The 12,625-nt window shown below is 37.9% G+C and overlaps 2 protein-coding genes across 2 annotated transcripts; one reads left to right on the forward strand and one right to left on the reverse strand.

Moving 5' to 3' along the window:
• Window positions 1–728: 728 nt before the first annotated feature.
• fgfr1op2 (FGFR1 oncogene partner 2) lies at window positions 729–4,848 on the reverse strand. Its single transcript, XM_086146894.1, has 6 exons — window positions 4,571–4,848; window positions 3,614–3,750; window positions 3,388–3,505; window positions 3,057–3,199; window positions 1,495–1,608; window positions 729–1,153 (listed from the first exon to the last, which is right to left on the reverse strand). Exons 1-6 carry the CDS (start codon window positions 4,644–4,646, stop codon window positions 1,016–1,018), a joined length of 726 nt encoding a protein of 241 aa, XP_086003020.1. The 5' UTR covers window positions 4,647–4,848; the 3' UTR covers window positions 729–1,015.
• Window positions 4,849–4,946: 98 nt separating this feature from the next.
• Window positions 4,947–10,216, forward strand: med21 (mediator complex subunit 21). Its single transcript, XM_086146895.1, has 4 exons — window positions 4,947–5,132; window positions 5,413–5,527; window positions 5,639–5,739; window positions 9,890–10,216. The coding sequence occupies exons 1-4, from the start codon at window positions 5,091–5,093 to the stop codon at window positions 10,067–10,069; spliced, it is 438 nt and encodes a 145-aa protein (XP_086003021.1). The 5' UTR covers window positions 4,947–5,090; the 3' UTR covers window positions 10,070–10,216.
• The last annotated feature ends 2,409 nt before the right edge of the window (window positions 10,217–12,625 follow it).

Below are 12,625 nucleotides of genomic sequence, written 5' to 3' on the forward strand. Positions count from 1 at the left end.
ACTAACGGTGCAGGTTAGTGTCACATATACAGGACAGTCTCAGAAAATTAGAATATTATGATAAAGTTCTTTATCTTTTGTAATGCTATTACAAAAACAAAAATGTCATACATTCTGGATTCATTACAAATCAACTGAAATATTGCAAGCCTTTTATTATTTTAATATTGCTGATTATGGCTTACATCTTAAGACAACTCAAAAATTCTATCTCAAAATGTAAGAATATTATGAAAAAGTAATTTTTGTTTTTTTAATTGCATTACAGAAGATAAAGAACTTTATCAGAATATTTTAATTTTTTGAGAAAGTCCTGTATAACACAACATTGTACTGTCATTCAACCATGGTGTTCTTTAACATAGAGCCAAGAGACGCTCCCAACAGTCATCAACATTATTTGCAAAGGATTCTGGGGTTCCGCTGGCCAGTCCCCATCCTCGCTACAATATGCTATTGAGGTCTCTATAAGCTCTTTTTATTATAATTTCTGCACCTCAATATTATAATCATAAATTATCATAAAAAGGACTTGTGGAGTCACTGAAAAGCACAACATACTAAAGTAACAAAAGCTAGTTTTGCACCTAAACAGTTATGGTGGTATGTTCCTACTAAAGCCCACTCCTGATGCAGAATAGATGAACACAATAACAAATACTAAAAGTAAGAAGCTGAGTACTAACCAGATTATGGGATGATAAAAATGTTGGAGTCAACACAGATAATTACTTGTTCAGAGATTTATTTTACCTGAGGCTCTTTTCTTACTCATTCACACTTTAAATCAATGCAGATCTCACAAGCAAAAACATGCTGGCAAATTTGGAGACTACAATAAGAGTACCTAAAACAAAATCATTGTGTGTGCACTAGTAGTGCCTGAATCACCAGATAAGGATGTCGCTGTGGAGTCCCATAAAATGACTGCAGAGGGAGAAAGAGTTGGAGTCATGAAGTGGCAAGTGACAGGACACAGATACTGCAGTACTAGCTTTGTCTTTTGGTCTAGACTCTAACTCTTTCGTAGGCTGGCATCAGTGTTGGTCAGAAGCGGCGATAGTGAAGTGCTCTCTGAGGCATCATCTCTCTTCAAAACTAGGAAAGCTTCCCGACTGATTCCAAGCAGCTCTCGAAGTCCGCTGTTCTCCAGCTTAAACAGAAATATAAGAAGCCATGTGACACAGAGCATGATTTAGGTTTATCATCAATTAGCATGTTGCAAACATACAAAACCTGTTACCAAGGAGTGAATGGACCACATGAGGACATAGAGGACACTCAAGAAAGTATGTGTGGTCTTTTCAAAATATAAGGGAGAGGGCTTAAGCACAATACTCATAGACAAACAGTTTCCAAATTTTGTTAAATAATTGAAGTCTTGATACTGAAAGAACTTGATAACATGGTCAGCGCTTCCCGAGTGCCACCAAAGCAGCTGCAGAAATACAGCTCTTTAGCTGGCTGAGTAGTGCTTTATATGATTAAACTGACCTCCAGTTGTTTTATTCTTTCTTCATCTTCACAAACCCGCCCCTCATCAACCTCTATTGCTTTCCTCATCACAGAGGCCATCTCATTGATTTTGTCAATGTGGGCTTGCATTTCCTATGAGGGAAAAAAAAATCACAAGTGAGTGGTGCTTGTAATTTCAAATGGCATGCTTCAGGTTTGAGAAAAGTAAAACTCTGTTCCTTTTGCCTCTAATTGTCTCATAATGTCAGGTGAAACATCTTCAAATTCTCCATACCACAGGGAAACTCAGGACAAATTTTGTCCACCATTTTCATCACACAATCTTTGATAAATTCACCCTCATTACAAGGTTTGCAGTGATTGGCAATCAGCGTTGCTGCCTCGTAGCTTGCTTTTGTGGCATTTACATTTGATTCGTAGCCTCTTGTAAAAAAGGCGCTACTGTGCCGTTTAACAGCTTCCAGTTGCTTCAATTTTTTTGCCATGTTCATTTCTAGTTAGATCGTTGTAGTTTGCCTGTTTCGTCTGGTAGTGCCTCTTGATGTTCAATTCCTTGAAAACAGCCTGTCTCTTGGCATATAAGGCAGACACAGTTGTTTTGTATTTTGGACAAAGAAATACTTCAATTTCCACTGAAAGCTACGTCCTTCAACTTTCCTTTTTTATATTACAGTCGCCATTTTTTAAATAGGCGGAAAGGATCACACAATGCCCTTTGACCCTTGTGACAAAGGTCAAAGTTTCCCACAAGTGTGGCCACAGGTCTACTGCCATCTTCTGGGGAAATATAAAATAGCTTTTTGTACAATGTGTTTTATACTGCTGTCAACAGTGCTGGTGGCCGCATAGTACTGATTTTATGACAGAGGTTACAGGCTGGTGTAAATTTGAACACGGGCCGCATTTGACCCATGGGCCATACTTTAGTCATGCCTGATCTAGAGCATGGATGGTCAATTGTGATTTAAGGAGGTCCACATAGAAAAAAAGTTCTACATGTACAGATCAGCAACATCATCATGTTGAAGTTTCATTATAATTCAGTTATACATTGCAATTTGTCCTAAATCTTAAAGTGGCATTTTCAGTATATCTGCACTGTGTGATGTTCAGACACCTAGCAGATCTTCATAAAACTCACTTTTCTCCATGTTGATGAACATGGAGTGAATCCCTTAACTTTTTATATCTTAAGCAAAAAATTATGGTTAGTTATGGTTAAACAAAATAGTAAATATATTGGTAGACGGATGCTGGAATTGGAGCTGCCAGGCAGGAAGTCTCGAGGAAGACCAAACAGAAGATTTGTGGACGTAGTGAGAGAGGATATGAAGGTAGATTGTGGGAGAGAGGACATTACAGAGAATAGGGTTAGATGGAGGAGGTTGATTCTCTGTGGCGACCCTTGAAGGGAAAAGCTGACAGAAGACGAAGAAGTTGTGTTTAAACAAAGTTGATGTCTAGCAGGATCTGGATAGAACGAAATGTTCCGATAATTTAAGAAGAAAATATTGATCTGGAAATACTTGTTGACAGAACACATAAATATGCTTTCACTCTGGGAATAGGCCTTTACTAACCGTTGTGTGCTGTTCCTTAAGCTGGGTCACAATAGTGGGGTCATCCCTCTTGCTGGCCATGAGTAGCCGAAACACCTGCTCCCTGTATTTGGTCATGATGAGCTCTAATGCAGACTGGTGTTCCTCCAACGAGGTCCGTAACTCTGCAAAAACAGTTTCCATAGAATTCAATCCTGCATGGACCAACACCAAGAACAGCCACCTGACTTAAGTTGCTTTACTCTGTCCAGCTCAAAGTGACATTATTAAAATCACTATATAAAAGATTAACTGAAGTATCTTTAAAAAAGATACAACAAAAATCAAAAGCAGCTACAGATTAACTGCCCACCTTTGTTTTCCTGTTGGAGCTCTCTGATTTGACGGTTTTCCTGTTGAATTCCAAGGATCAAACTGGATCGAGGCCGATGACGTGCAACCTGATTCAATGCATCAATCTCTTCCTGGTACTAGTAAGAACACACAATCACACTTGTCAAAAAAACTGAAAATTTTAAAAAAGGTTCACTCTACTAAAGCTAATTCATGCTGCTTCTTTAAGTTTATCATCACTCTACCTGTTTCATGGCTTCCACTCGCTTGTTCAGAGAAGTGGTTTGTTCAATTACCAGCTCTGCAGCATTATCATGATTCCGCAGTCTTTCAACTAACGTTTTGGCATCTGCCAGAACTTTCTCCAGGGTGCAGTTCATGTCTGAGGAAAAACTAATTATCATTAGGAACTTTTATAGTTGGCTTCTTGAACTTTGTAGCGTGTTGATGGAAAACAGTGGAGACTGACATCTTTGCTTTAAATTATGATGGATCTACAAGAAATGTTGCATGTTTGGTGTATTTAATAATAGGATAAAAATATGTACTTAATGCATTTTGAGTGAACATTGAACTCTTCAGTTTCAGTGAATGAATGAATCTCTACTTGATGGTTGGTTCAATATATTGTGTGAAAATAATCATTATCTACATGCTGATAATAACAGGATTTGTCTTGAAAGTCCGGTTTGTATTTACAAATCACCTGACTTGTGTCACAGGAATGAAATTGAAAATACAACCGCACATCCTTCGTACTTGAGCATTCATCTATTGATAAAGTAGAATGTCTGTACCATAAATTAAAATCCCCTTAGCGCTCAACGCAAATATGAAGTAGATATGATTATTAAAATAAAGGACACTTAATTGTTGCACACTAGCTTGTTGCTAAGCCTCTTCGTCATTCCTCGCGCCAATGCTGCATGGTCAGCTAAATCGGCCAAACATTTAAAACTCGCGTTTGAAATATTGTCAATAGTTTATATTTCAAGCGGGTCGTATGTCTATAAGGTTGTAGTAAAGCTGAATGGAACTAAACAGCGTCAATCATTTAAAAAAAAAAATGAAGTGCCAACAACAAAACGAGTAGTGTCTGCTTACCCATTTATTGACTACAGTCATGTTGCTGTAATACGTTCGGAATGAAATAACACAAATGATTTGGTTAAAGCGATGGAAACACATAAAACATGCTTTACCTGGAGAACCCAAAGTGCAAGACATTGGATTAGCAAATCGGTCCGTAACTTCCTGTTGATGTTTGGTAGCTAACATTAGCTACAAGCTAACGACAGTCTCCATCAACTATTAACAAGCTGTGGTCCTCTTTTGTAGGAAGTCACGATCCCAGTTTAAATCACAGCAGACTGTCAACAATTTCATTCAAATACGTTTCTATGCGACAAATAAACATTTTGGTCTCTAAACAGCTACAGACTATGCCAACCAAATCATCCTCGTCTACGTATAGTCCCGCGAGAGTTCAAGTTACCGTTAACAAGACAGAGTCTATGTGGCTATCAACAAAATTGCATGTTTACAGTTAAAGAAAAAATGCAATTGTACAATGGGTAATGGATCATACTTAACGTTGTCTTTAGGCAAAATCGACCATTAATAACATTAGTAATTTTACTCCGAAGCAGAAGGTGGCAGAAGAACTCAAGCTATCCTACCGTAATATGTTGCTCATGAAAAACGAAGAAGATTGCCGAAAATATGGCGGACAGGTTAACGCAACTTCAAGATGCTGTCAATTCGGTATGGCTATTTACTTACTTTTAAGAGATACTTGATTCAAAAATTTCGTTAAAACCTCTGTCATAACATTTGAATAGTACTCCTATTTTGGGGCAGCCCACCCTATTAATTCTGATACTTTACCTACTTTATCTAATAGCTATTAGCTTTAGCGTGCATTTCAAACATTTTAGCCTTAAATTGTCCCATGATTAATATATTGCCACACATGACCGAGTTGCCTATCATCTCATATCGATATGAAATGTTACCAAATGAAAACTTTATATTGTGTGTTCAGCTCGCAGATCAATTTTGTAACGCCATCGGGGTCCTACAACAGTGTGCTCCCCCAGCCTCCTTCAGCAACATTCAGACCGCTATCAACAACGACCAGCCGGCAAACCAAACTGAAGGTACAAGGATATATGTTTTTATCCATTTAAATTGCCATCGCATGCTGATTTTTTTTCGACATATTTGGGTGTTGGACTTGTATTAATTAAACGTTACGGGTGTCTGTCTAGAATATGCTCAGCTGTTTGCAGCCCTGATTGCAAGAACGGCCAAAGATGTGGACGTTCTGATCGACTCTTTACCGAGTGAGGAGTCTACAGCAGCTCTGCAGGTCAGCAAAAACAGAAGCTTACTTAAAGCACCTTCTTCATTCCTTCAAATTGACGATTACTTATTTGCTGGTTAAGTTCCACTCATAATTTGCCAAAATTTTTAAATCGTTTCTGGGAATTGGGAGTTCGTTTTGACAAATATATGTTTGAGTTTGTTGAATCCAAACACAACTGGTTGGTTTCTCATTCAGAGCTAAAAAAAAAAAAAAAACTCAGCTGGTTCCTACTAATCTAAACCAGCTGAGATGCTACTTAACTATAGATTAACTAGTGCTCATAGGTAGCGTTTTGAGACAGGTGGGGGATCCCCAGTAAGACCAGACACACGTAAACTAGGTGACACCCAAGCTGATGACCATTTGTACAGTTCAGGAGGGGAAGCCCTTTGCACTTGTAGCTGCGCAGAAGCCAATATCTCCAACCCAGGCAGTAAGACAAGAATGAAAAGGTTGTTACATTGTTGTTTCAATGCAATTACAGTTCAGAACTTCATAGCAGGAAAGCAAAAACCTTGTACATTTATTGAAAAACAGTTTTTACTATTCCTGTACAGCTCAGGCTCTTCTGTTGAAGGACACTTAATTGGACTATGACATTCATCAATACGGCCAATTACTCTGAGGAAGGTCCCATGGTCATAGAACTGCACCAGATAATTTAATGTAATCCTTTCTCAGTTCACATAGAGGTTTGCAGATTTTGTGTTTAATTTTGCACACAGTTGATTCACTTAGGCCACACAAATATGCTGTTCACAATGGAAGGTTCCATATGTCAAAAACCTCAAATTTCTGAGTGCTTGTACTTAGAACCTTGGAGGCATAGGGGTTCCCCTTGTGAGTCAAGATTTCAGCTGCATTGTCTTTGTGCAGATGGAAATGGTCACAAAATCCTGTATCATAAAATTAATTCAGTCTGTTACCCCTGACTGTGAGCAATCTTCTCACTGGTCTTGGTTGTGGTCTTTCAGCATCATTGATCTAGTCAAGACAATCCATCTTCACCACTCACTGTGAGTTGGTGTGGGGGAAGCCGATTCAGAGAACTGGGTTCGATAGAAGAAGCTTATTTACTTGAAGACTCCTATTGGGAGCAGAAGAAAGAGGTATACCGTGAACTAAATTGCGTTCACTCTGAAGTTAAACCTGTCTTTACTTTAATCCTAAATCCTCATTGAGACCTTGACAAGCTCCTGTCATCCATCAAGAAATGAGATTGTATAACCTATGACTAGGGGAAGTCTGAGACTTTTTTTATCCATGTCTTAAAAAGCCATTTCTCTGGTTTCATTTTAGCCCTGGTTTAAAACATGATTTCGTTTAGAACTTGGGCTTGTCCTCGTACCTGAATTGACTCTGAATTTATTTAAAATAAGAGATACATCATTTTATCACGGACTGGTAGGAATAATTATCTGCTGAATATCTTTGTTATCTTCTTCTACTTCTCCTTTAGTTTTTTCCCTTCAGGGGTCGCTACAGCGAATCAACTTTTTCCAGCTAACCCTATTTTCTGCACCCTCCTCTCTCATACCAACTAATTTCATATCCTCCTACTCCATCAATAAATCTTCTCTGTGGTCTTCCTCTAGACCTCCTGCCTGGCAGCTCTAATTCCAGCATCCATCGTCCAATATATTCACTATCCCTTCCCTGTGCCTGACCTAACCATCTGAGTCTGGCTTCTCTGACCTTCTCTCCAAAACATCTAACATATGCTGTTCTTCTGATATACTCATTCTAGAGCCTATCCATCCTTGTCACTCCCAAAGAGAACCCTCAACATATTCATGTCTGACCTCTAGCTCTGCCTCCTGTTTTTTCGTCATTGTCACTGTTTCTTGGCCATACAGCATCATTGGTCTCACCAACTGTCATGTACACCTTTCCTTTAATCCTGGCTGATAGTCTTCTATTGCATGGTACCTCTGACACTTTTCTCCTCCTATTCCAACCTGCTTGAACCAGTTTCTTTACCTCTTTTACACCTCTCTGTTGCCCTGGACTGTGAACCCTAAGTACTTGAAATCCTCCACATTCAAGTTCACTGCCTGCTGCCTCACCATTCCAACTGGGCTCCTCTCATTCACACACACATATATATGTCTTGCTGCGACTAAACTTCATTCCTCTCCTTTCCAGTGCATATCTCCACCTCTCTAGAGTTTCTTCAATCTGTTCCCTGCTCTCACTGCAGTCACAATGTCATCTGCAAACATCATGGTCCATAGAGATTCCTGTCTAACTTCATCTGTCAGGCTGTCCATCACCACTGCAAACAGGAATGGGCTCAGAGCTGATCCCTGATTAAGTCCCGCCTCTACCTTGAACTTCTCTGTTGCACCCACAGCACACTTCACCGCTGTCTCAAAGGTAGCATACATGTCCTGCACCAGTCTTAACAAACTTCTCATCCACTCAAAACTTCCTCATACATTATCAGAGTTTTTCTCTCTCGGCACCCTGTCATGTGCTTTTTCCAGGTCTACAAAAGTATAATGCCGTTCCCTCTGACCTTCTCTGTACTTCTCAATTGGCATTCTCAAAGCAAATACTGTATCTGTAATACTCTTTCTAGGGACGAAGCCATTACTGCTGTTCACAAATGCTGATTTCTGCCCTGTCTAGTTTCCACTACTCTTTCCCATAACTTCAATGTAACTTTATCCCTCTATAGTTAACGCAATTCTGCACATCCCCCTTATTCTTAAAATTGGGCACCTTAACACTTCTCCGATCTTTAGGCATCTTCTTACGCTCTAAGAGCCTGTTGAATAACCTAGCCAGAAACTACTGCTGCCCCTCCTCGACACTTCCATACCTCCACAGCAATATCATGAGACCAACGATTCATGTCTCATCTTTTTCGCACTTTCCCCCTTAATAAGGATAACTTGGAAGTTTCCCTTTAAAATTAGATTACTATAATCTTTTAGTCAGCAGGGGGCACCGAGTGAATAGCTGCATCAGCAGTCAACTCAACAGTTACGTAATCAATGTATGACAAACAAATAATCTTTATTTAGACTTCTCTGCTCTTTGTTTTAATAAAAAAGACTAAAGACTAAAACTGTACTAGGGTATACATTAAATTATATAAGTTTGTCAAATTGTTCCTTTCAAACTGTATTTGCAGTGTTTTTACCTCTTTCACATTACATCATTTCAATGTAGCCGTTCTTAAAAAAAAAAAAAACACTGTTGAACTTAGTCCTCTCAATCATCTCTGTTGTTGTTGTTTAACTAAAAATAAACAAATTACAGCTTGTGAGTATATATGCTAAGATTTTGGTTATACACAACAAAAGTGCTAATTTTAAAGTTTGAAATGTGCTGTACTTGGCAAGTTCCTCCAGTGTCTTAATTTACGTGTTGAATGTTTTCCTGAAAATAGATGGTATATATTGAGAAAACTCCAATGACCCCTGTGGGATAAAATGATGCAAGTGATATCTGAGTGGCTGATGTAAATTTAGAATGACAAACAAGGTACCAGCTGAATGAACTGCTCTTTATCTCTGATTTGTGATTTAAAGAGCACCATCTAGGTTTTAAATATGACAGCTGTAACTTTATGAAAATATTGTATCGTGTGTTATTCTGAACTTGTTTCAACGGTTCACAGTGCAAATGCAAATCATGTGTTGTTGTTTTTTACATGTCTCATGCTTTCAGTGTGATGGTGTTTTTGCCTTTCACTGAAAATAAATAAAATGCAGTGTTAGCCTTAGCCTGGGCCAAGCCAGATGATTACTTTGCTAATAATTTTAGTTCACCTCAAATTTGTCTTCCTTGCCTCTTATGATTTGTTTCATGTGTTCAGTTTTCATTATTCATATCATGTTCACGCATTCTTTTTAAACCAAATACTTTTTTAAACTCCAGCTTCATTTGTAAATGGTTGAGTATGGCTGCCAGAGGTCTCTGCTGCTTCAAATTTTGGGTAAAAGGAAGAGGAATTCCAGTCACAAAGTTTGGAATTTTCAGATAATTGAGATTAGACGGATAAACACACTGCTTTTTACTTGTGAGTTGCTGGTTTGTGCTTCAGTTTAATTTGCCATTACATCTTGGTGAGTAGGAATGACATTAAATGTTTGTTGCACAAACCGCTTCTAAATGGTTCTAACCCCGTTCGACCTTTCACCAGGCGGCCAGTCTGCGGCAGCTAGAAGAAGAGAACCATGAAGCAGCAGCTCGTCTGGAGGAGGTGGTTTACCGCGGTGTCATGCTGCTGGAGAAGATCCAGAGTGCGCTGGCTGACATTGCCCAGTCGCAGCTCCGCACTCGCAACGCAGCACCCAGCCAGCCTTCGGCAGCAGAATCCTGACCGTGCCAAACAGTCACAACACATTTGATTTACCTTCAAACACCAGCCAGCAGTCCCACAGCAAATGTGGAAGGCAGACAGAAAAATTTAGTGTAAGGCACATTTTTTCTGATTTGATACTTGGAGATGAATAAGATTCCTTCAGAAATAGGGATCAGTGTCAAAGAAGAGCAAGGTTATGGTCCAGTCTTTTTACGCATGGGGAAAATAGTAGCTATGTGTTTGGATAAGACTATCTGGTGTCCTGAAGTAAAACTTATTGAACCATTTAACTGTAGACAAAAAAAAAGCATATGTCCTATGAATTCAAAAACTGAATGTGGAAATGGCTACCCTGTTTGTGTTGAGGATTGCTTTTGAAAATATTTATTAACTTCATTATTAAGTTGCTTTGATGAACATTCACTTTAAATCCTGCCTACACTTTCGTGACTGCTTTATCTTTCATAAAATCTTAAGTCACTCAGTTTACTGTAATTCCGTGTTCAGTATGTTTCTTTGTTGTTTTTTTTTTAATAAAGGCCGAACAAATGCTTTGGTGTTATTTACAAATCGAAACAATAACACATTGACATTATTCATTATTCTTTCCTGAATGTTATGTTTGTATGATTTAATAATTTCTAAGCTGTCATTTTACCATACACTGCTTGCTGCTCATAAGCAATGCTGTCTCATGGTTTTTGCTTGAGGGGGAAGATATATCCTAACACTAATTTAAAATGTTGAGAACTTGTGTATATTATCCAACAACATAATGTTAGACAGCTTTTTTCCATCATACTGCTTGAATAAAAGTAAATAACCCTGAAAAGCAGAGATGTACAACTATACAAAATAGATCCGAATGTTGAATTGTAATAAATGGGATCAGACCCATCTTCTGTCATTTAAAAACTCAAGGGTTGCAATGACAGATTTATTGGAAAATATTATCTTGTTAGAACCGAAGTTTTTTTTCCCAAGAGATAGAATTTCTACAGTCTTTTTAAAAACATTAGAACTATGCAGCAAATGTAGGAAAAGCAGGCATCCTCGGGTATCACTCCTGGATATTTTAACTACATTTTAAGTTGTAACTTATCAAAAAAAAGAATTGATGTGTATGTGCTATTTTATAAAATATATTAACTTGTAAAACATTAGCTTGAATTGTATCTAGTTGAAACTGTTTTAGACATTATAACAAATCAGTTATGTCCCTAAAGAGAAAATGTCATCAGTGTCAAGGACAATTCGTGGACTCAGTGAGATTTTTGGAATTCTGTATCTTGATTATGTCTTGCATGACCTGTTTGGCGTTTTGCAAGGAATTTACTATTTTGTCAGTTTGGGGGGTTGTTTCAGATGTAAAGGTTAAATTTTGTGACTGGCTGAGCTGAGCAACAACTCACCTGGCTTTGCAAACAGCAGGGATTAATCTTCACTTGTGTGAGTCTTACCTTAATAACATGGGACTCACTTTTAACTGTCTTTTAACTTGCTCATAATGAACTGGTTAAAATAAGTACTGATCTTGGCTTAATAGATTTTTACCAATGTAGCTTGGAGCTCAAATGTTAAGACTTAAGACTTGCTTGTGGTCAGCATTTCCTTTTGGTTTGTAATAATTCTTAATGAAGACATTTTAATTATGTCAAACAGTTCAGGAAACTTAATCTGTGGTTGTATGGGTCAAATAGAAAGCGCTTTTGTGTAGAGAAGAAACCTGAGATAACCTTAATGTTCCTTAATATAACAAAAATCCACAAGCAATTAACTGCATATTCCCCAAAATATATTCTGTTTAAATTTGAGGATGAAAACATTTTTGCTTTGAATTTGATTAAAGTATGCTAGTTAAAATTCTCTAACTACTGTTTTGTTGATCACAATTGAGCATTGCTTTAAGTATATTTGAGCCTGGATTTGAAAAACTTGGGCTGAATGCCAGAGAGTTTATTGCCAAAATCTAAATATAGCCGCTGCGTCAGTTCAGTGGGCCCCGCTGATGTGAGAAACATAAAAACCGCCTTGTCTGCTGGACACCACACCCAGATGTGTTAGCAGGGTAAAACTGCCTCTATTCCCACTGACATCATGGCGCTAACAGAAAAAGCCTCCAAATATGACTCAGAGACACAGTCCGTCCAAATATGGAGACTTATGGTTGTGAAACTTCACCTTGCGGCTGCTTAGTGTTTCCTGCGACCACTGTCATGACTTCTCATAGTTAGTAATTAGGAATTTGTTTTTTCAATTTGCCAAATGATAAATAAAAAGAGCAAGAGTATGTATGTATGTAAATGTATTTGATCAATTGGTGAGCTTTAAGTACATTTTAAGTATATTTGCCAAACTTGAGTAACTAAGTTTGATAAAATATTATAATTCCACTCAATTATGAGAGATGAGAACAACTTTATTTATCCCGAAGGAAGTTTTTGATAAAAAAATAAATTCAATTAACTAAATTGTTACTAAAGCAAGAAGAAGTAAATAGAAAAATAGAAGTAGAGAATTTAGGAAAAAGAGACACTAAGGTGAGGAGAAACTCTGAAGAAAATTATTTTTCAG

This window comes from Fistularia commersonii, chromosome 5, assembly GCF_037954325.1.
Source record: "Fistularia commersonii isolate RoL2024-O1a breed Wild chromosome 5, RoL_Fcom_v1.0, whole genome shotgun sequence".
NCBI lineage: Eukaryota > Metazoa > Chordata > Actinopteri > Syngnathiformes > Fistulariidae > Fistularia > Fistularia commersonii.